This window comes from Vipera ursinii (genome assembly GCF_947247035.1).
Source record: "Vipera ursinii genome assembly, chromosome: 6".
In the NCBI taxonomy this organism is placed as follows: domain Eukaryota; kingdom Metazoa; phylum Chordata; class Lepidosauria; order Squamata; family Viperidae; genus Vipera; species Vipera ursinii.
The window spans coordinates 34,855,752-34,879,775 of NC_139515.1; the positions used below are offsets into that span (position 1 = coordinate 34,855,752).

The window sequence follows — 24,024 nt, forward strand, 5'->3', positions numbered from 1 at the left end:
GGGAGGGAGAAATAAGAAGAATTTGAAGCTGTGAAGAAAGTGGGTGGGAGCGGGCTTTTAAGCTGCTCCTCTTCTGGAACTGTAGCGGCGGAAAAAAGTAGAAGGCAAGAGCAGGCAACAAATCAGTGTAAAAACAGTGTGGAATTTGAAAAGCCTGTGGAAAATAATTGGATTGATGGAATAGATGATAGTAAATGACTGCTGGAGGTGTAGGTTGCTTATTCTAAGTGACTTACCTCTTTTTCTTTTACTATTCACTTTGTATTTTTTTTGTATTTAGGCTGGGAGTACTTTTGAAGATGCAATGCTACCTAGAGACACCTGGGTGTTAGTTGATTTGGTAGACTTACTAAATAAATAGAGGAGATGACTTAGTGACCTTGAACAACATCTGCCGGCCTTATTGATAAGAAGTTTGACATTTATTACAGAGACTGTTTTTTCTTTTGGTGAATGGTGGATTGTTTTTACTTTGGAGGCTTTACTTTTGATTTCCCCTTTTTCTTTTTGGATTAAGGCACGAAGAGCCTTAAACAAAGAAGTGTAACCTTTGTGGATTAATTTTTTTTCTTTTTTCTTTCTTTTTCTTTCTCTTTTTTTCCTTCTTGGAGCACATTTAGATATAGTATTTCACTGATATTTGTATTATAAATCATTGAGAAGATGAAAAAGACTATAGCACATTTACCAACAGCTGCCTCAACATCACAGAGCACTGTGATGCAGAGAACACTGGACACTACAACACAGCAAGATAACTTCAACTTGGAATTGAAAAACATGATACAGGCACTTCACACAGACTTCAAGGAAGGGATAGGCAAACTAGAAGAGGAACTAAAAGAGGTCAAAGAACTGATGGAGAAAACAAACAAAGACTGCAACAAGCGGAAGAAAAAAATTGAATCAACAGATAAGAGAGTAGAGGAGATGGATAATCGACTTACATTAAGAGATAGGAATCAGGGGGGGAAATGATTATCTCTTTAGAGATGGATAGAGCTGATTATTATTTAAGATTCCAAAATGTTGAAAAAGAAAAGGGAGAGAACTTAGCAGATGTGATGGTGGAAATATTAGCAGAAGCATTGGAGGAAAGCAAGGAAAAGATAATGATATAGACGAGATATTTAGAATACATACTAGATACACAATGAGGAATAATCTTCCTAGAGAAGTTCATATAAGATTTACTAAAAAAAGCATTAAGGGCAGATATATTACAGATGCTGAGAAATGCCACAGTAAAATAGGAAGGAAGAGAGATAGTGATATTAAAACAGATTACAAGAAGAGTGAGAGATTTGAGAAAGGAGTACCATTTTTTGATGAAATAATTAAAGAAGGAATAAATTTTAGCTGGTTAATACCAGAGGGAGTACAGAGACATAGACTGGACACATTAGAGAAAGCAGAACTTTTTTATGATTATTACTTTGGGCAGCAAGAAGAAGAAAGGCTGAGAGGGGAAAGAGAAATTAGAAATTAGATATCAGGGAGATGAGACAGAGAAGCAACGGAGTGAGTATAGTAAAGAACAGGAGGAAAGGGTGTTGAGAGAAAGGATAAGAGCAAAAGAGGCAAAAGAGCATAGAGAGATGAGAATGACGAGATCAGCTAAAACTTTAAACAAATAATCATGGAAGAAGAGATAAAAGCAATTTTGATAAATATAAATAGACTAAACTCAGCCATAAAAAGGAAAAGAACACTAAATAAACTGGAGAAATTAAAAATGGACATAACTTGTTTGCAAGTTCATATTAGGAAACAACATAAAAATCTATTAGAATATCCATAATTGGGAGAATTATATACCTCACTTGCTGATCAGATTAAAAGAGGTGTGGCATTATATATTCAGAAAGCAATACAAACTAAATTGATATACTCAAATGAACAAGGATGAATCTTAATTGTGGAAGTTACTATGAATTGTAAAAAATCATTATTGGTAGCGATTTATGCACCAAATGAAAACCAAGAAAATTTCTATTCAGAATTACACAAGAAAATAATAGAATTAGACTATGAAAGTATATGTATGATTGGTGGTTTTAATGCTATTGTAAAGGCCGAGCTGGATTATAATACAACAAAAAAATACCCAAGACCCTAAGGAGAACACTTCCAAAATCTTTTCATAATATGGTGGACGAATTAAATATATTAGATGTTTGGAGAGAAAAATACCCAGAAAAGAAGCAATATACATTTTACTCTAACAGACACCTGTCCTGGTTGAGAATAGATATGATATGGATGTCAACAGACTTATTTATAAATATGCAAAATATAGCCATAGGAACAAGCACATGGGCGGATCACAACCCAGTTACAATCATATGGAAAGGACAAAAAAGAGAACAAGATAGACATTAAACCAAACTGTATTGAATGAAAAAGACTTTCAGCAATATATGGAAAAAGAAATGACTTTCTTTTTCAAGGAAAACAAAATAGAAGATACCTCACTCTAAAATGTTTGGGACATGGCAAAAGCGTATGTGAGAGGACTTGTTATGACTTATTTGGGGAAAAAGAATAAACAGAAAAGACAAAATAAGAAAAAACTGGAGGAAGAATATAAGACACTTGAGAAAGAATTACAGAAAGATACACAAAACAAAAAGATTAAAAGTTTAATGGAGCTGAACAAACATAAAATGAACCTAATAGATAATGAAGAAGTAGCAATGAAAATAAAGGCAGCCAAACAAACCTTTTTGAACATGCAAATAAACCAGAGAGATGGTTAACAGAAGCAATTAAAAGATGAAAAAATGGCAAAATACTAGGACTGGATGGATTACCAGCAGAGCTATATAAGACATTGCAGGAAGTGCTAGGCAATGTAATGCTGGAACTCTATAATGAACTTTTCTCTGTAGCTAAGATACCAGATTCGTGGTCAGAAGCACTTATTACCCTGATACCAAAGGAAGAAACAGAAATGCAGAAAATAAAGAATTATAGACCGATTTCCTTACTGAATGTGGACTATAAAATATTTGCATCAATAATGGTGGAAACATTTTTAAATGAATTTATACATTTGGATCAAAATGGTTTCCTACCTAAAAGACAGATTAGAGACAATATGTGAATTGTATTGAACACATTATTATGAAGCACACCCGGAAAAATAGATGGCATTGATGTTCCTTGATGCACAGAAGGCATTTGACAATGTGAACTGCCAATTCATGATAAGGCAATTGCAGACTATGGACTTTGGGGAGAAATTTATAAATGTAATTAAAACAATTTACAATAAGCAATCAGCCAAAGTAATAATAAATGGAGATATGACTGAGAAAATTAATATTTTGAAGGGAACAAGACAGGGATGCCCTCTATATCCATTATTGTTTGTCTTGACATTAGAGGTACTAAACAGAAGTATAACACAGAATAATGACATAAAAGGTATGAAAATTAAGAGGGAATAATATAAGCTATAAGCTTTTGCAGATGATTTAGTATTTATCTTGGAGGAGCCACTAGAGACAGGACCTGTATTAATAGATCAAATAGAAAAATAGGTGAGGTAGCAGGATTGAAGATTAATAAAAAAATAAAACAAAAATGTTAGTGAAAAACATTACTGAAAAAAGAAAAAATATATGGGAAAGCTAGATATACAGATTGTAAAGAAGGTAAAATATCTGGGGATTCACTTGACAGCAAAATGTGAAACAATTAAAGAGGATAATTTTATTATTATTTTTTTATTTTTTATTTTAATCCCATTTATATCCCGCCCTTCTCCGAAGACTCAGGGCAGCTTACAATTTAAGCACAAACCAATGTGCTTAGCAATAGCCTTCATTCTATGTATATGCCTGCTTATTGGGGCTTCCCCCCCCCAAGCGGCATTATTACAAAGTCAGCTTATTGCCCCCAACAGTCTGGGTCCTCATTTTACCTACCTTATCACAAATTGAAAAGACAAATTGAAGTAGATTTGGATAAATGGAAAAATGTACAATTATCATTAATAGGAAAGATTGTAATAATCAAAATGAATATATTACCATGATTGTTGTTTTTGTTTTCAGCAGTACCAATAAGATTGGAAATGAAATATTTCGAGGGGCTTAAAAAATAATTCTGAAGTATATTTGGCAGGGAAAAAAGGCAAGGAATAATGTAAAGATGTTATAAGATGCAAGACTCAGAGGTGGGTTTGGTCTACCTAATTGGGAATTATATTATCAGGCTGCAGCACTATCATGGATGAGAGAATGGATCTTATTGAGGAACACGAGATTATTGACATTAGAGGGACATGATTTTCAGTTGGGATGGCACACTTTTATTTGGTATGGGAAAAATAGAATATGTTATATAGCTAAGCTGGACCGCGTGGACCGCATGGACGACTCGGACAACTGGTTACAGCATCAGATCACTCTTTATTGAATGGCACACCGGACTGAGACAAAGGCCACTGTTGGTCCCTCATATACACCTAGCCAGGTGAACTAGGGACCAATCTGTTCATCTGGATTTCTCGTCGTGGACTATCCAGCCAATCCAGATAGAGTATGTCGCCACCTGGTGGTGTCAGTGGCTCACTGCTGTAACTATATACATAACACCCCTTCCCCTCATACGTAATAAAAACACAACAATTGACAATACACAATGATTATCTGATTGTTTTTTTACACTGCTGAACCTAAGAATACCCTTGCCTCAAAACCTCACAAACTCCTCTAGATACATCGGTGGCCTATGAGATCTGTTGGACCGTTTCGGTGTTTGTTCCTTGTTCATGTCAATTGGGTCCGCAATTTGGTCATCTGTTTTGCCCTGATCCCCTGCCCTATTGACCCCCTCATCTCTTTGGACCTGGGCCTGTTGTTACTCGGCCCCACCAACGCTTCTGGGTAAATGTCTACTGTCAGTATGTTCTTCCACCTCCTCCCGACCTGAAGGAAATGAAGAAGATGAAGATGGCAGGCCATGTTGAGGTATCAGAGATTCCTCAGGAGATGGCAGGTCATGTTGAGGTGTCTGAGATTTCTCAGGGGCCCGCCTCCTCAATTGATCCAGATGCCTTCTGACCTGGCGGCCCTCCTCCACCTCTACAATGTATGAAACAGGGCCCATTTTATCAACCACCACCCCTTGAATCCACACGTGCCCAGGACCATAGTTCCTGACCCAAACCATATCACCTATGTGCAGTTCTCTCGGAGTGTCAGGTTGCTCCGTTTGTGCAGCCACTCTGTCTGGGTGCAGTCTGTCCAACTTAGTGATGAAGCGATGTCCCCAACGTAATTCAGCAGGACTCTTGCCCGTAGATGTGCACGGTGTAGTGTGTTGTGCTAAAAGGAACTGAGCCAACCTTTGGTGCCAGTCTCCACTGATGATGCACCTCAATGCGTCCTTAGTCATTCTCACCATTCGTTCTGCTAAGCCGTTAGACAACAGGTGGAAGGGCGCTGACATGACATGCCTAATCAAGTTGGCCCTGGTGAATGCCTGGAAATCAGCAGATGTGAATTGTGGGCCATTGTCAGAGACCAACACATCAGGTAACCCATGAGTTGCAAATAGTCCCCTGAGCACCTGGATAGTCTTAGCCATAGTCATGCTAGCGACAGAAACTACTTCCAGCCATTTTGAATGACTATCCACTACTACCAAAAACAGCTGACCCTGAAAGGGACCCGCATAATTGATGTGTACCCTAGACCACGGAGTATGAGTTGTTTCCCACTTATGTATAGGTGCTTGCAGCTGTTCCGGCCTTGACCTTTGACAAGTATAACACCCGGCTACCTGCTCTTCTATCGCTTTGTCAAGACCAGGCCACCACAAGTAACTTCGAGCTAGGGCCTTCATCCTGACTATGCCTGGGTGACCTTAATGTAGTGACTGCAAGACTCTTTCCCGCAGTTTCTCTGGGATGATAACTCTACTACCCCACAACAGGCATCCTTTATGAGAAGACAACTCATGCCTTCTCATGAAATATGCCTGAAACTCTGGGCCAGGACTCTTTTCTTGCCACCCCAATGTCACCCACGAGAGGACTCTGCACAATACCTTGTCCACCCTGGTGCCAGCAGCAATGTCCTTCACCTGAAGAGGACAATCTGGTAGATCTTGGATGGCTAGGATCTTCTCCGCAGGAGCTGGGTCCGGATCCATGGTCATTAATGGTAATCTGCTTAATGCATCAGCGTGGCCCATATCCTTCTCTGGTCTGTGGACCAGTTTGCAAGTATAGGCAGATAAGAATATAGACCACCTTAGCATTCTTGGGGAAAGAATTTGTGGTGTTTGTTTATCAGTGGTGAACAACCCTAACAATGGTTTGTGATCTGTAAAAATAGTGAATTCTCTACCATACAGATAATCATGGAATTTCTTGACTCCTGTCACTATTGCTAAGGCCTCCTTGTCAATTTGAGCATAATTCCTTTCTGCCCTTGACAGAGTTCTGGAATAATATGCAATAGGCCTTCGCTCCCCATTTTCTTCTATGATGCACCCACGCCATAAGGGGATGCATCACAAGTGATGCATATGGGCTTATTTTCCATAAAATGCGTAACAGTTGAATCGCTGGACAATAGCTGTTTAAGATTCCTGAAACACTGTTCATGGATTAATGTCCAGTTCCATGGGGATTTCTTATCTAATAATCTATGTAAAGGCTCCGCAATTGCTGCCTTGTGTGGCAGAAACGCATGGTAGTAATTAAGTAACCCCAGGAATGCTTGCAATTCAGCCTTATTCGTTGGGGTTGGAGCCATTTTTATTGCTCTCACTTTAGAGTCTGTGGGGTGAATTCCCTTGGCATCAATCCTGAACACTAAAAATTCAGTGGATGCCACTCCTATACTGCACTTACCCCTTTTTAGCTTGAGCCCAGCAGAGCAAAATCTGCTTAAAACAGCTTGCAGCCTGTCAGCCAAGATCTCCTCAGATTCTCCAGCAATCAGAACATCATCAAAATAAGGACATACCCCAGGAATTCCCTTGAGAGTCCTTTCCATCACTTCTTGGAATATCCCAGGAGCTGCAGAGATGCCAAACTGCAAGCGCTTGACTCTAAAAGCTCCTCTATGTGTCACTATTGTTTGAGCATCCGCCGTTTCCTTGGTGACTGGGAGCTGCTGATATGCCTGCGCCAAATCTAACTTAGCAAAGATGGTGCCGCCCTGGACTGCAGAGAGGATGTGTCAGACCATCGGGACCGGGTAAGCATGCGGATTCAAGGCCCGGTTTACCGTGGCCTTATAATCTGCGCATATTCTTACCTCCCCATTTGCCTTCAGAGTGGTCACTATAGGGGTCTCCCATTCTCCCGCTTCCACGGGCTCTAGCACCCCTTGTTCTACAAACCTGTCCAATTCGCTCTCAATCTTATGTTTGAGAGCGAATGGGACTCTTCGGGGCTTGATTCGTACCGGTAGGACACTGGGGTTTAGCTTGAAGTTAATAAGGGGGCCATTGTACTTGCCCAGCTTTTCCTCGAATACGTCTGCAAACGTTTTGCAGATGGATTTGAGGCTTTTGGGCTGGATGCTATTTACACCCCCCCAGCCAAATACCCAGAGCATCGAACCAATCCAGCCCCACTAGACTAGTCCTTTTCTCCTCTGTTACCAGTATGTCCAAAGGACCCTGGAAATTCTTGAACCCCACTAGCAAGGTAGCCTTACCCCTGAGTTTAGTGGGTGTGTGCTGAAAATCCGATAACTGCACATTTTTGGGCTTAAGAGGAACCCGCTGCTTGCTCCGGCTGCAAATGCCTTTAAATGTCTCATACGAGATTATTGAGACAGTGGAGCCGGAGTCGAGCTCCATCGTGCAAGGAACACCTTGCAGATGCTCTATCGTGATTTTTGGTTTAAGCAATTGATGGATGTCCGTGTGCGACACGGTTCCTCGGCTCCCCCCTGACTTTGGTGACCTGTGCTGCAGGGGCCCAGTACCTTCTAATGCCGATGCCATGGCTTGGAGTTCATTCAGGCTGTCTCTGTTGCGATTCCAGCAGACGGCTGCGATGTGCCCCATCTTGCCACAGGAGCGACACTTCGCGGAGCGGAATCTGCATGTTGCTCAGTGATGGTGCCCTCCACAGCTGGCACATTTTTGGTTGGAGGCGCTGGACGGTTTATGTTCTCTGCAGCTGCAGTTGCAGCTGCACACAGTGTTTCTGCTGGCCGCTGGGGTTTTCTGATGGCTTTCTTCATAGTCCTGCCGCGTCGGTTGTCTTCCTGGCTTATGATGCACTGCATCCACTTCTGCCTCTTTGTCCATCTGTCTGCTTCTGCCAAACGCCATGGACTCCCAATGGACTGTCCCACCTGGGCTGCTGCTGGAGCGGTGTATTGGTTTGCCGGGGCTGGTGGCCGTCTCGTGGGCCATAACTTCATCTAGGACCTCTCGCAGGTCCATTGGATGTTTTGCTAGGATTTTCTGACGGAGCTGATGATCTCTTAGCCCAAATATGACCTGATCTCAAATTCTATCTTCGAGATTGGTGAACATGCAAGAACGGGCAGCCTGTCTCAGCGCCACAACATATTGTGCTGTTGTCTCCCCCGGATGCTGGATACGTTGGTTAAACTGGAAACGCCAGTAGATTGGAGCCCTCGTTGTCATGAAATGGCTCGCCAGTTTTGCTTTAGGTTCCATGTATGGAACGGTCATGATGGTAGTGGGAGCACACAATCCGATAGCTATATCATAAACATCCTGACCGCTGAGGCACAACAGGGCTGCCGCTTTCATCCGGTCCTCCGTGACCCAGTTGATCAACAGGAACCCTTCGATCCGCCCCAGGTGCGCTTCCCATCTTTCGGGCTCGTCGATATTGAAACAGAATTCACTTATATGCCCAAGTTTTGCCATGATGCGTCCGGTCCAGCAGTGCTACCTCGTAGGGAAGATGACTTCTGCTATAAAGTCAACGCAGATGGGAACGGGAATCCCTCCTTTGTTGCCACTGTTATATAGCTAAGCTGGACCGCGTGGACCACATGGACGACTTGGACAACTGGTTACAGCATCAGATCACTATTTATTGAATGGCACAGGTGAACCGGGGAACAATCTGTTCGTCTGAATTTCCCGCCATGGACTATCCAGCCAATCCAGATAGAGTACGTCACCACCTGGTGGTGTCAGTGGCTCACTTCTTTAACTCCATATACATAACAGAATACATAGCTATTATTTGAACATTATTTGAAGATTCCAAATTGGCTCTCAACTATGGAAGCGCTAATACACCCCAATATCTTTAATATGGGAAATATTATAAGATATAAAGACTTACTAACAGACACGGGGGAGCTGAAAACCAAACAACAATTAGAGGAACAAGGAATAAAGATGGATTGTTACATGAGAATGCAAATACAATCTAGATATGGAAAAGATGTTAAAATAGATGGTTTTAATTTGGGGACAACTAAGGAATTAGAGGAGGAGCAAGTTAAGGAGTCAATGATAAAATGGTCAAGAAATTTTGGATATATGATTGAATTAGATAGATGGCAGCAATTGTGGGAAAGAAACTATAATCTGACAATGGTGACAGCATATAAAGAAAATATGTACAAGATGTTCTACAGATGGCATATGTCTCCAGAAAAACTAGCTAAAATGTTTAAGGACAGATCTATGAAATGTTGGAAATGCCATCAAATACCAGGCTCTTTCTATCATATGTGGTGGACGTGTGCAGAAGCTAAAACCTATTGGAATATAATCAAATTATGGATAGAAAAGATGATACAACAATGTATAGAATTAAGACCAGAAATATTCCTGTTGGGTATTTTACCAGAGAAATATAGTAAAGAGAACACATATTTGATTATTCATATAACCACTGCAGCTAGGATTGTCTTTGCAAAAATCTGGAAGTTACTGAAAGCTCCTCCAGAAGAAGAGGTGATCAGGAAAATAATGGAATGTGCAGAAATGAATAGATTAACAATGAAAATTAAAGATAAGACAAAGTCAGAGTATTATGAAATTTGGGGAAAATTTTATGAGTGGGTGAAAAAGAGAATATGCTTAAAAGACAGCTAACACTAATTTAGATGGAAGAAAAATGAGGAGATAAGGATATTATCATACCTAATATAGCGACTGAAAATCCAGGGAGAGGAGCTGCTCAGACATCACCCCTGAATTGTATCGGAAGAGGAATGGGAGGGAAGAAAGGAGAGGAGAGAGGGAAGAGAGTAGAGGAGGGGGAAGGAAGTAGGAAGGTTGGAGGGAAAGAGGAGGAGAAGTGGGGAGAAACGGGAGGGGAGTGGAGAGGGAAAGTGGAGAGGAGAGGAAGAAGAGGGAAGTAGGAAAGAAAGGAGAAAGGGAGAAAGAAAGTAGAGAAGAGGGAAGAGAGAGAAAGAGGGTGGATACAGTGAAAGGGGAAATGGATGAGCAGCACCCAAACTTACGTGTATGTATTTATGTATGGTGATATATACCTACAGCATTACTGATATAATAAATGTTTAATACCTGTAAAAATGTTTATATTTCATTGGTTAGTTTGTGGTATATTAAAGGAACTGTGAAAAATAAAAAAATAAAAAAATGACTCTCAATTTGGGGACAACTGAGTTAGATGGAATACTCACGGGAACTGAAGAAAAATGGATTAAAAATGTGCAGTCACTTACTATATATGGAATTAGAGGAGGAACAAGTGAAAGAGTCAATAATAAAATGGACAAGAAATTTTGTATATATAATTCAATTAGATAGATGGCAGCAATTATGGGAAAGAAACTATAAACTGACAATGGCGACAGCGTATAATGAAAATATATACAAAATGTTTTATAGATGGCACATCTCTCCAGAAAGATTAGCTAAAATGTTCAAGGATAGATCTATGAAATGCTGGAAATGCCATTAAAAACCAGGTTCTTTTTATCATATGTGGTGGACGTGTGTAGAAACTAAAACTTATTGGAGTATAATTAGAACATGGATAGAAAAGATGATACAACAATGTATAGAACTAAGACCAGAAACGTTCCTGTTGGGTATTTTACCAGAGAAATATAGCAAAGAGAAAACATATTTGATTATTCATATAACCACCGCAGCTAGGATTGTGTTTGCACAAAATTGGAAAGCGCCGAAAGCCCCCCCCCAGAGGGAGAGGTGATCGGGAAAATATTGGAATGTGCAGAAATGAATAGACTAACAATGATAATTAAAGATATGACAGTCAAAGTATTATGAAATTTTGAGAAAATTTTATGATTGGATGAAAAGAGAATATGGTTAAAAGATAACTAACACTAATTTAGATGGAAGAAAAAGGAGGAGATAAGAAGGGAGACCCAGGTGACACAGTACTGCAGGGGTGTCAAACTCAAATTTCATTGAGGGCTGCATCAGCATTGCGGTTGCCCTCAGGGGGCCGGGTGGGCATGGCCAGGGTGGGCGTGGCCTACTGGGTGGGCATGGCTAGAGTGCGTATGGCCTACTGGGTGGGTGTGGACAGCTCTACATCATTCGCATCAAGGGCGCCTATGGGGGCCTGGGCAGGAGTGGGACAGATCTGAGGGTCTCTGGCAGAAGGAGGGTCTCTGGGCCAGGGCCAAGGCAGTGGGGGCCATTCCATCACTGTTTCCAGGATGGCTTCACGGGCCGCATGAAACCACTTCGCGGGCCGGATCCGGCCCCCGGGCATGTCTGCAGTACTGGATAACCGGAGCTAGTATAAATATTTATAGAAGTATATACCAAGAAGGTCAGATTTATAGAAGTATTAATGTAATAGAAAATTAATGTTATTATACCTAATATAGATATTGAAAATCTAGGGAGAGGAGTTGCTGAATTGTATCTGAAGAGGAATGAGAGGGAAGAAAGGAGAGGAGAGAGGGAAAAGAGTAGAGGAGATATCAGAATCCATTTATATTTCATTTCTAACTCTCTTTCTCTGCAAACCCAAATCTCACCCCTCCTTGGATTCTGCCATTCCCAAGGAGGAAAGGGAATAAACATGGGAGTTTATTGCCTCTATTTCCTCTCCTTAGATGTAACTTTTTCTTTATCTAGCCAGCCTGTTGCCCATCACAATAAGATCGATGAGAGGCATTCTCTCTTCCTTATCTTACAAGCAACTAAGAAAGGGGGTGGGGCAACTCTGGTTTATTTCTCCAGATGGAATGTAAAGGGGAGGGAGTGATTGTGCTATGAATGGATTGATGGTTCTCCCTTTCCCACGAGGGGCTTGCCACCTGAAACTTGACTGATCCAGAACTGACCAAATGAACTGAGGGGTGGGGTTTTGCTTGGGGACACTTTAAAAATATCGATCTGGGAGGAGATTATTTAGATCTTGTCTATTATACCTTCTATCATCTATGTCTTAGTAAAAGTTCCTGCTTGGACAATCTTGTCTCCAAGAGTCTTTCTTTCTTAAGATGTGGATTGGAGTGGGTTCTGACATTAGACAGGATCTGCATTAAGAGCCAACTTGGAAGGAAGAACCTTACCAGGGGACTTTGCAAAAAATACAATGTCTAACAATGAGGAGGAAAGCCCCATGGAAAGGGAACTCTCCCCCCAACTGAAATCCCACCAACTATCAGAAGATGAAGCGTCATATTCCTCTGGGGAAGAAGTGGTGGAGACGCATGACCCCAAACCGCGGTGGTCAGTGGGCATTGGAAGGAAGAGCGAGTGGGAAAAGGCATCCAGGAAAGTGACCCTGAGGCGGAGCAGCCGCTAACCCGAATGGAAGCAAAAGCTGGAGAGCTCCCTGCACGTCAGCGAAGAGGACGGGAGTTATGCACCACATGCAGAGTGGATGCTAGAAAAAGCTATTGACCTGATGAAAAAAACCCTTGGCTCTCTAAGAGAGGAGAAACCTGAATCCCGCAGCCACAACAGCGCCTGGAGCTTCAGCTGGAGAGACAGTGGGGGGGATCCAGAACCTGTAGCACCGGGGACATCCGCTGAACCCGAAGCTACCACCTCAGCAGCACCCACCCCCAGCAACCCACAGACAGGGATCAGGATGGGTGGCAATATCGGCCGCAGCATAAGCACTGATCCATTCAAAGACTCCTGCCCCTGGAAGTGAAATTCACGGGGGAGCCACCACAATTGGGGTTTTTCCTAACTCAAGTCCTCAGTTATATAGAAGAATATGGACGGGACATCCCCAGTGACAGAGCCCGAATCCACATTGTGCAATCCGCCCCGGATGGACTGGCTGGAGACTGGGTGGTGAACCTGCATGACTCCAACACCCAAGAACTCAACGACTTCAACCAGTTCATGTCATCCTTTAGGAGGCGATTTGAGGACTCTTTGGCTGATTGTAATGCGCAGGAGAAAATCAAAATGGTGAGGCAAGGTGCAGGGGGGGTCTCAGCTACCCTAGCCACCTTATCAGTTCACCTGTCCCTGGGGGCCCATGAGGAAGACATAATGCTTGTAGTGTCCCCAGGCATGGAATGCCCAATGATTTTAGGGCTGGAATGGTTGAAGAAATGGAACCCCTGGGTAACTTGGAGGACAGCAGAACTCAACTTCCCAGAGGGGGACCATAGGAACTTAAAACCCCAAAGGACCCCCCCAACCCAAAGAGAGGAGAAAGCGTTAGTGGGGGAAGAGAAGGGGGTACCAGAAATACTGGAAGAATACAGGGACCTTGCTGAAGTTTTCAATGAGGAATGGGTGGGTGAGCTTCCCCCTCACCAACCCACAGACTGTGCTATAGAATTCAAACCCGGGGCAAAACTCCCAAAGCACAGACTGTGCTCCATGAGCCCCAAAGAGATGACGGAGATGGAAAGATTCATAAACAAAAACCTAGAAAGGAGATTTATTGAGCCTTCCAAACCCAAAGTGGCCACTCCAGTCCTGTTCAGGGAGAAGAAGAATGGCACGATGTGCTTATGCGTAGATTACAGGGCTCTAAACACAATTAGTGAAAGTAATCTGTATCCCCTACCTTTAATGAAGGATATGCTATCCCACCAATTGAAAGGAAGGATTTTTACTAAACTAGACCTAAGAGAAACATACTACTGCATTAGGATTAAGGAAAGGGACGAATGGAAGCCTGTGTTCGATTGCCCAATGGGTTGCTACCAGTTTAATGTCCTGCTGTTTGTACTGCAAGGGCCCCCCGCAGTTTTTATGCAATTAATGAAGTGCTAAGAGAGCATCTGTATAAGGGGGTCCTGTTTTACCTAGATGACATCCTTATCTTCACTGAGACCAAAGAGGAGCTTATTAATTTAGTCAGAGCAGTTCTGAAAAAATTGCAGGCCACCCACCTATATGCAACATTATCAAAATGTGAATTCCACCAAGAAAGAATAGACTACCTGGGATATTGCATATCCCCACAGGGCATCAAAATGGACCCTGAGAAAGTCAGGGCAGTATTAGAATGGGCACCACCCTGCACAAGGAAGCAACTGCAAAGTTTCCTGGGGTTTGCAAACTTCTACTGCCAATTCATCCCTTCATTTGCCGAAATAGCCCTGTCCCTCACAAACTTGTTGAAAACAAGGGGTGGCAGTGAAACCCAGCCATCCCCTGAAGTGGACAATGGAATGTCAAGTGGCATTTGAGAGGCTAAAGAGACTTTTCTCTGCTGAACCTGTACTGAGAAATCCAGATCCCGATAAACCTTTCATAATACAGGTAGACGTTAGTGATGTGGTGGTGGAAGCTGTATTATTACAGGGAAATGATGAGGGGACATTGCAACTGTGTGCATATATGTCCAGGAAACTCACGGAGACAGAACAATGTTGGGCTGTGTGGGAGAAGGAGGCTTACGCTGTGAGGTGGTCATTACTTACATGGCGTCATTTCCTTCAAGGAAATAAAATCCCCTTCCAGGTCTGGACAGACCACAAAAATTTGGAAGCACTAAAAACACCCAGGAAATTTGCTCCTAAGCAAGCCCACTGGTCCCAACCTTGTCATCGAATCCGTTTCACTCTCAAACACATACCGGGGGGGGGGGAAGAATTTCTTGACAGATGCATTATCTCGCATGTCCCAATATAACACCACACAGGTCACTGACTCTAAACCACTTATGCCCAAACAACAACTTGCAGCACTAGTCACCACCAGGGCCCTAGCCAAAATCAACCCACAGGTGGATAGCCAAACTGGAATAGAATTCCGAAGGTCCTTGGAAACTGATGAATGGTTCCAGAAAAATAGACATGTGTGCACAATCAAAGACGGACTACCCTGGGTGGGTGAGAAGTTATACATACCTGCCACCCAGGGGATCAATTTCATGCAGTTGTGCCATGATACAAAATCAGCAGGACATTTTGGGTTTGTAAAAACCTTATACTTAACTAAAAGGCAATTTGGTGGCCATCAATGAAAAAGGACATAGAAAGCTACATGGCTAGCTGTCAAACGTGCATGATGGCTAAGAGGCTGCAACCCCTCAGCCTCCTGGAAAGAAATAGCCATGGACTTTATAGTGGAATTACCAGAAAGCAACGGGAACACTGTCATCTGGGTGGTCACAGATTTGTTTTCCAAACAGATGCACTTTATCCCATGCCAAAAGATTCCCACCGCAAAAGCCTTAGCGAAACTATTCATGCAGCACATTTACAGACTTCATGGAGCACCCCAATGCATCATATCTGACAAGGGAGTACAATTTACGTCAAAGTTTTGGAAGGAATTTTTATCCCTCTTAGGAATTACTCGGGGACTGACATCAAGTCACCATCCTCAGGGGAATGGTCAAATGGAACGGGGGAACTCAGTACTTGAGCAATATTTAAGATGCTTTATTAATTTCCAGCAAACAAACTGGACGGACCTACTCCCTTTCACAGAAGTTGCTTACAATAATGTAGCACAGGCTACACTCGTTTTCAAATAGCTACCAGTCAAAGTTTCAACCCTATGCCAGAACTAATCCCAAATGAACCGGAAATCCCACCACTGAAGGAATGGATTGCACAATTACCAAACACCTGGTCAATCATTAGGAAAGCTTTAGATGAAGCTAGACAAGGATACAAAGCACAGGCTGACAAAAAGAGAGTTGATCCCAAACCATTCAGGGTGGGAGAGACGGTATATTTATCTACAAAATACCTAAAATCCCTACAACCTTGTAAAAATCTCAGACCAAAATATATTGTACCTTTTCCAATTAAAAGAATCATAAACCCAGTAACAGTAGAATTAGAACTATCCAAAAATCTTAGGCAGATACAGCCAATTTTTCACTGCAGTTTACTAAAAAGGGAACAACAGTCACCCCTACGACTAAACCCCCCTCCACCTCCTATCATGGTTGAATGAGAACAACACTTTGAGGTAAAAGAAATCCTAGATTCTAGGAAACACCACAGAGCAATTCAATACTTAGTAGCTTGGAAACACCTCCCCTCCTCAGAAAATGAGTGGGTCAATAAACATCACATTAGAGCACCCAAGTTGCTAAAGAAGTTTCATACAGAATATCCCAGCAAACTGGGATATTTATTTATATTTATATTTATATTTATATTTTTGTTTTCCCTACAGGAGGAGCTCTCCTTTTTTAAAAGGAGGGCAGGATGTCAGAATCCATTTATGTCAGAATCCATTTATATTTCATTTTTAACTCTCTTTCTGTGCAAACCCAAATCTCACCCCCTCCTTGGATTCTGCCATTCCCAAGGAGGAAAGGGAATAAACATGGGAGTTTATTGCCTCCATTTCCTCTCCTTAGATGTAACTTTTTGTTTATCTAGCCTGCCTGTTGCCCATCACAATAAGATCGATGAGAAGCATTCTCTCTTCCTTATCTTACAAGCAACTAAGAAAGGGGGTGGGGGAATTCTGGTTTGTTTCTCCAGGTGGAATGTGAAGGGGAGGGAATGACTGTGCTACAAATGGACTGATGGTTCTCCCTTTCCCATGAGGGGTTTGCCACCTGAAACTTGACTGATCCGGAACTGACCAAATGAATTGAGGGGTGGGGTTTTGCTTGGGGACACTTTAAAAATATTGATCTGTGAGGAGATTTTTGAGATCCTGTATATTATGCCTTCTATCATCTATGTCTTAGTAAAAGTTCCTGCTTGGACAATCTTGTCTCCAAGAGTCTTTCTTTCTTAAGATGTGGATTGGAGTGGGTTCTGACAGGAGGGGGGAAGGAAGTAGGAAGTTTGGAGGAGAAGAGGAAGAGAAGTGGGGAGAAATGGGAGGGGAGCGGTAAAGGAAAGAGGAGAGGAGAGGAAGAAGAGGGAAGTAGGGAAGAAAGAGAAAAAAGGGAGAAAGAATCTAGAGAAGAGGGAAGAGAGAGGAGGAGTGTGGATACAGTAAAAGGGGAAATGGATGAGCAACACCAAAATTTATGTTTATGTATTTATGTTATTAAGAGTATCTGGTAGATAAGACTGTAAAAAGAATGTATGTTAATACTTGATAAAATATCACGGAAAATTTGTTGATATGTATGGGGGAGAGTTGGAAAAAATAAAAATAAACACTTTTTAAAAAAGAACCATTTAAACAATCATTTACTTAAGTACAGCAATTAAGGACACTACATTGTGCAACTGATTGCAGTAATTAAGGCCAATACATTACATTTTCTATTGTGGCTTTACATTTAAATATAAATGTGTGATATTTTATTGCATTTCATGCTGTAGGATTGTTCCATTGAAAACAAACTGATTCCTCATTAGCTTTATACAAACTCCATGTTTGATCTGAAGAACTCTGTTACATACTTAGAAGTTTGTGGATTGTGGAAAATGTATACAAATGCTGGTTGTACATTTGCATAATTTGTAGTGTTTTAAATTGTTATTGTGTTGTCTAATTGGTGTAAACGTCTTTGGAAATATTTGAAGAATTAGAATGAAACTTGTAGAAAATGTTGTGGCATATATTAATTCAAGATAGGGAGAGAGAAATAGAGAGAGACAGACAAATAGACTTTTTCTCTCTCTTTTGATTCTAGTGAGTTACAGTAAGGATGGAAAACTTCTGTCAACTAATAGTATTTTAAGCATTGGTGTTGATTTTAGTCTGCTATACCAAATATATCATTTGTTTCTTTTGAGTCTTTCAATATGTAGAAGAAATACATTTCTTCTGTTTCTTAATTTCTAGATTAAATATGTTTTCTCAAGTAGAATTAACGCATAAAATTATTTATTTACTTAAACTCTCTATTTTGAGAATAGATGAAACCATAATGTCTTACAAAGTCAACATTATGGTTCAAGTTTATTTCATTCTGCAGAATTTCTCTAGGTTTTCAGTACAATTGACTATTATATGCTATTGTCAAAAGGAGTGTCTGCAGTAGACATAGGAATACACTGGTAGCATTGCAAGAATACATGTCTAATAATTATGTTTTTCTTCACAGTTTTACCTCCAACTTTTGAATTCTACCCAATGAAGAAAGAGGTTTTGGCTGCAAAAGGAGGGCAGGCTATAATTGAGTGCAAGCCTAGAGCAGCTCCTAAGCCAAAAATTACCTGGAGTAGAGGGACAGAAATTCTTAGAAACTCCACCAGGTTAGTATTACTACTAAATATAGTAAATAATCTATAAAGCATTATTTAAGAGTTCAGTATCAAATTAAAAAACCCTGTGTTTCTGCATGGTTTGGCCTGAATATAAGTGTACCACAGAAATGGGAAATTTTGTTAATAAATCAGAAAATTTTTTTAGGCTAGCTGGTCATATTGGTCTTCTTCATGGTTAAGTTGTGTGAAGAAACATTGTTAAAGGAAAACAGGATCATGCATTTTTTTTCTTCAAATTCTCCAGCTCCATCAGTATAGCTGGTTTATTCATTTGAGCTTTGTTTATTGCACAAAGATAGGCAAGAGTGACAAGAAACAAATGAACCTGGTGGTTGCTTTTGAATGGTGGTTGCTTTTGTACGAATCTAAAAGGTGTACAACTATTTTAAGGAGTCTACTCCTTATGGGCAATGCAACCTTTAAAGTAGCTGCAGCTTTTTCATTACACCTCCCCAAACACACTGTGTCTCTCTGTGTACTGGGATTAAAACAAAGCAAACCCTTCTGTGTCCTACTGGTGTCATCTGCTTCCTAGAAAGTGTTTTTCCCCCTCCAATAACAGTAGTTAAGCATAAGCTAGATGGTTGCCTAGATAAAAAGTGCCAAATTTTTGCCCCCATTCAACTGCTGTGTAATATTGGAAGATAGTTTGTTTTGCATGGGCAATTGGGTAACTCTCCCCCTTTCCTGGAGTTAAGCAGCACAAAGTGATCAAATGGCAATGATTATTATACGTAGGTATGAAAAGACTATGTATAACTGGCAGGAGAAAAAAATATGGAATGTATAATGCCATGCTTCCATTTTCATCCACATTTTCTTATTATGCTATTGTTGATTCTCAATTTTCTTAAAAATATCTTTTTTAATAGGATACATATATGGTATGATGGCAGCCTAGAAATTATTAATGTTACAGCAGCAGATGGAGGCAATTACACCTGTTTTGTGGAAAACAACAAAGGGAAAGCTAACAGTTCTTCTGGTCTTATAGTCACAGGTAATTCTCAAACTTCTCTACATTCTCAAAGTTAAGTATAGCATGGACTTCAGATTCCGTATGTTGAAATCATTTTCAATTTTCTAAATAAATTTGAGTTAGTTTGATAAGCCTATTAATTTAGTCATTGTATATAACAAAATAATATACAGTATATTTCTTATATCTTGTCTCTGATTCTGATTACTGACTTTGTATGTGGGTCACTGAGCTTACACTTTACAGAAGTGTAGCTGTATTATCTAAAGCAGCAGTCTGCAATCTTTGTGGCCTGTCTGCAGGGGGAGAGGGGATCTGGGCTGTGTGAGTGGTGGGCCGGTGTGTATACACATGGATGCAACCCTTGCACGAGTGGCAGGCCAGTGCATAGTTGAGCAGCTTGACTTGTGTGAGTGATGGGCTGGTGTGCAAGTGAGCAAATACCACCCGGCCCGCTGCTCTGCAAGTTGAACTGCGCATTCATGCATGCTCTGGCCAGCACTCTCACAGCCCAATTCTGAATAGGCTACAGCCCACTAGTGGGCTGTGGCCTGGGAGTTGGGCAGTGCTTTTTTTGTAAAAAAAAAAAAAAGGTGACGGAACTCACGCACAGCTCTGGCTCCAGTTGAAAGCCCTTTACAGAGGGGGGGGAACTGCTTTAGGGAGCTTCCGAGGTGCAGTTCATGTGAGCAGCATCAGCTGATGGATGCCATTGCCATGGCTTTTCAGAGCAGGCATGTCTTCTGCCACTTCGTCCTCTTCCACCTCTGATGACACAGATGCTTCCTCCGGAGCCAGAATGACCGAAGTGGCAGCAGCTCTGCTGCTTTGGGAGTGCATCTGGTCCCTTGAAGAGATTCGCTCTAGGTCAGTCCTGGTCCCTGGTGGCCAACACGGGGGTGAGGACAGGCAGTGGTGGTGGGGGAGCCCCATGAACCAAGGCAGAGAAGAGGGTCTGCTTTCAGGGTTGTGGAAGTGTTTCCAGGTCGACCTTTGATACCCCCAATTTCCCCAGGCAGCTGAATGATCTAAAACATTCAGCAAAGAGTATTGTGACAATTGACACATTTATTAGAGCATAAGCTTTCTTGAGCTATAGGCTGCTTCATTAAATGCATAGTTACTCATATATTAAAAGTTAAAATCAAGTACATACATATTTATTTGTACGTAAGTGAGAGAGGAAGAATATATCAGATACATAATAAAAATGATTTGTGCTTCGTCCGCAGAAGAAGTACGCGAGACAGCTGGCTAACGAAAACCTTTTATTGACAAGAACCGGGCGAGGAACAGTCTCGCAATGCCTCTATTTATATTCCCAGCTGGCCGACTAGCGACCAATCAGGGCTGTGCCGGTTTCCCGCTAGTCAGCGTGGACCAATCGGCGATGGTGAGCTTTGACAGCTCGGAGCTGTCAAGCTATCTTGCGCCTGCGCAGTTACAGGCGGTTTTGACAGCAGAGAGCTGTCAACGGTAGCGTTTGCGCAGTGGCTGTGGCAGCTTTTGACAGCTGTCAAAAGCCACCAAAGGGTTTTACCTCATAACTGTTAACATGTGAACACAATCATTAAACATAACGTATTAATACACAACACCCCTTACCCCTCCCCCGAATTGGTGGGGTAATCCTTCTGGTTGTTTCTTCGTTGAGTGCCCCAATCATAGTCACTTAAGTAGGCCGGGGGTTTCCTGGTTCTATTTGAACGCCGGAGGGGCGTTGCTGTTGTTGGCTCCGCTTCCGCAAGTTCTGGACTTGGACCTGGTGCGGGAGCTTCGAGAGTCCCTTTGTTAGAGGTGCTGGGTGGGGGGGTGTTTGTTCCTGGAGTGGTGCATGGCATTAGATTTTCCCCGCTTCCCCTTTCCCCCCAGTTTTGCAGGCTGCATTGTCGCAATTGATCGATGTGTCGACGTAGGTGGCAGTTCTTACCGGCATCAATTATGTATGATAAGGGTCTGGTTTGTTCGATTACAACCCCCTGAATCCATTTGTTTCCTGCCCCATGGTTCCTAGCCCAGATGGTTTGGCCGTTGGCCAGGGTTCTGTGAGGAATGGGTTGGACTGGTTCTGCCGTTGTCTTGTCCGGGTGTAATCTGTCAAGTCTGGTCATAAGTCGTTTCCCCCAATGCAGTTCTGCCGGTGATTTTCCGGTGGACGTGCAGGGGGTGGTGTGTTGTGCCAGTAAGAATTGCGCCAACCTGCGGTGCCAGTTTCACATGACGATTTTTCGAAGTGCATCCTTGGTGGACTTTACCATCACCTCAGCCAAGGCATTCGACGAGGGGGGGAATGGAGCCGTTGTGATGTGTCTAATAGAGTTCTCTGTGGTGAAAGTCTGGAATTCACGGGAAGTAAATTGTGTGCTGTTATCGGATACCAAGACATCGGGCAGGCCGTGTGTGGCAAAAAGCCCCCTTAGTACCTGTACTGTGGCAGTTGTAGTTATGCTACTGACTGGCACGACCTCCAGCCACCTGGAGTAGCTGTCAACCACTATTAAAAATACCTGTCCTTGAAAGGGTCCCGCAAAGTCTAAGTGCACCCGGGACCAGGGATTTTTGGTTGTCTCCCATCTGTGGACGGGGGCTTGTGGTTGTGCGGGTCTGCCGACCTGGCAAGGGTAGCAGCCAGCTACATGTGTCTCAATTTCTGTATCTATGCCTGGCCACCAGACGTAGCTCCTAGCTAAAGCCTTCATTTTAACTGTACCAGGGTGTTCGTCATGTAATGTGTTCAAAACCTTGGGTCTATGTTTTTCAGGCACTACGACCCTATTCCCCCACAGTATGCACCCTAGGTGTGATGAAAGTTCCGTTCTCTTCGAGAAATATGCTTGGAACTCTGGACCGGGGGATTTGGATTGCCATCTAGAGGCAATCCAGGTTAATATTCTGCTCAGGGTCTTATCTTTAGCTGTGGCGGCAGCTATGTCTTTAGCTGTGAGGGGGCATTCTGGTAATTCTAAGATTGCCAAGATGTTGCCGGCTGGAGCGGGGTCGGGGTCTATTACCAGTAGGGGAAGTCTGCTTAATGCGTCCGCATGCCCCATTTCCTTCCCCGGCTTGTGGATCAATTTAAATGAATAAGCAGATAAAAAGGTAGACCATCTAAGAATTCGGGGGGATAGAATTTGGGGAGTCTGCTTATCCCATGTGAAAATCCCCAATAGAGGTTTGTGGTCTGTGAAGATGGTGAATTGCCGTCCGTAGAGGTAGTCGTGAAATTTTTTCACGCCGGCAACTATCGCTAAAGCCTCCTTGTCAATTTGAGCATAATTGCGCTCTGGTTTGGAAAGCGTTCTGGAGTAAAACGCTATTGGAATTTGGGTTCAATTTTGAGTTAAATGATTTAGAACCGCCCCGATCCCATAAGGAGAAGCATCACATGCTAAACATAGGGGCATTTCCTCTTTGTACAGTGTTACAGAGGAGTTACTGGTCAGCAAACTCTTAAGGAGCTGGAAACTGGAGTCATGCTGAGGAGTCCAGGACCATGGGGTACCCTTGTCAAGTAGTCTGTGCAGGGGTTCAGCGATGGTTGCTTTGTGGGGCAAGAAGGCATGATAAAAATTTAGTAGCCCTAGAAAGGCTTGTAGCTCCTGTTTGTTTTTAGGAGTGGGAGCAGTTTTTTTTTAATTGAAAAGTTTTAACATACAGTTTATCTTTAACAATCCCCCCTCCCCCTCCCTTCTCCCTCCCCCCTCCCTCTCCCCCCTCCCCCCCTCCCCCCCGACTTCCCAGAGCTAAATACAAGGTATATATAAAAAAACAATCATAAACAACCATATACTAAAAACCATAAACTCTAAAATCCATCACTCTCTAGCTTATATAGGATAAAACAAACCTTAGTAATATTAAATATATAGAGAGAAGCTAAAATAGAAAAAGAAAAAAAAGAAAGAAGACTTATTCAAATGCTACATGAAACTTCTTAACCCTATACTTGTTCTGGATAAACTCAATCCATTTTCTCCATTCCATAATATAACGTTCTTGCGAGTGATCTTTCAAATAAGCCGAAATCTTCGCCATCTCTGCCAGGTCAGAAACCTTTAAAGTCCACTCTTCTATGGTCGGCAGTTCCTCTTTCTTCCAATACTGACCTATCAAAAGTCTTGCTGCCGTAATTAAATTTAACATCAACTTAGTGTCCACAACCGTAGCATCCGTGATTATTCCCAACAAGAATAGTTGCGGACAAAACTTTATCCTTTGTTTAAAAATCTTCTGCATATTCCACCAAATTTTTATCCAGAAAACCTTAATCTTTTTACAAGTCCACCATACATGAAAATATGTTGAGGTGTGGGAGCAGTTTTGATGGCTTTGATTTTTGAGTCAGTGGGATGAATTCCCCCCGAGTCAATTTTGTATCCCAAAAACTCTGTTGATGGTACCCCAATAGAGCATTTATCTCTTTTTAATTTAAGTCCTGCTGCCATGAACCTGCTTAGAACTTCCTGCAATTTGATTGCCAAATCCCCTTCAGATTCT

At 42.1% G+C, this 24,024-nt stretch overlaps 1 protein-coding gene across 1 annotated transcript in view; it reads left to right on the forward strand.

Moving 5' to 3' along the window:
• Positions 1 to 24,024, forward strand: part of CNTN1 (contactin 1) — a gene marked incomplete at both ends in the record, with an annotated part of 250,063 nt that overhangs the window by 88,875 nt on the left and 137,164 nt on the right. Inside the window, 2 exons of the mRNA XM_083365212.1 lie at positions 18,386 to 18,536; positions 19,421 to 19,548. Of these exons, the coding sequence (XP_083221338.1) occupies positions 18,386 to 18,536; positions 19,421 to 19,548 (279 nt within the window). The remainder of the gene's footprint in view (positions 1 to 18,385; positions 18,537 to 19,420; positions 19,549 to 24,024) is intronic.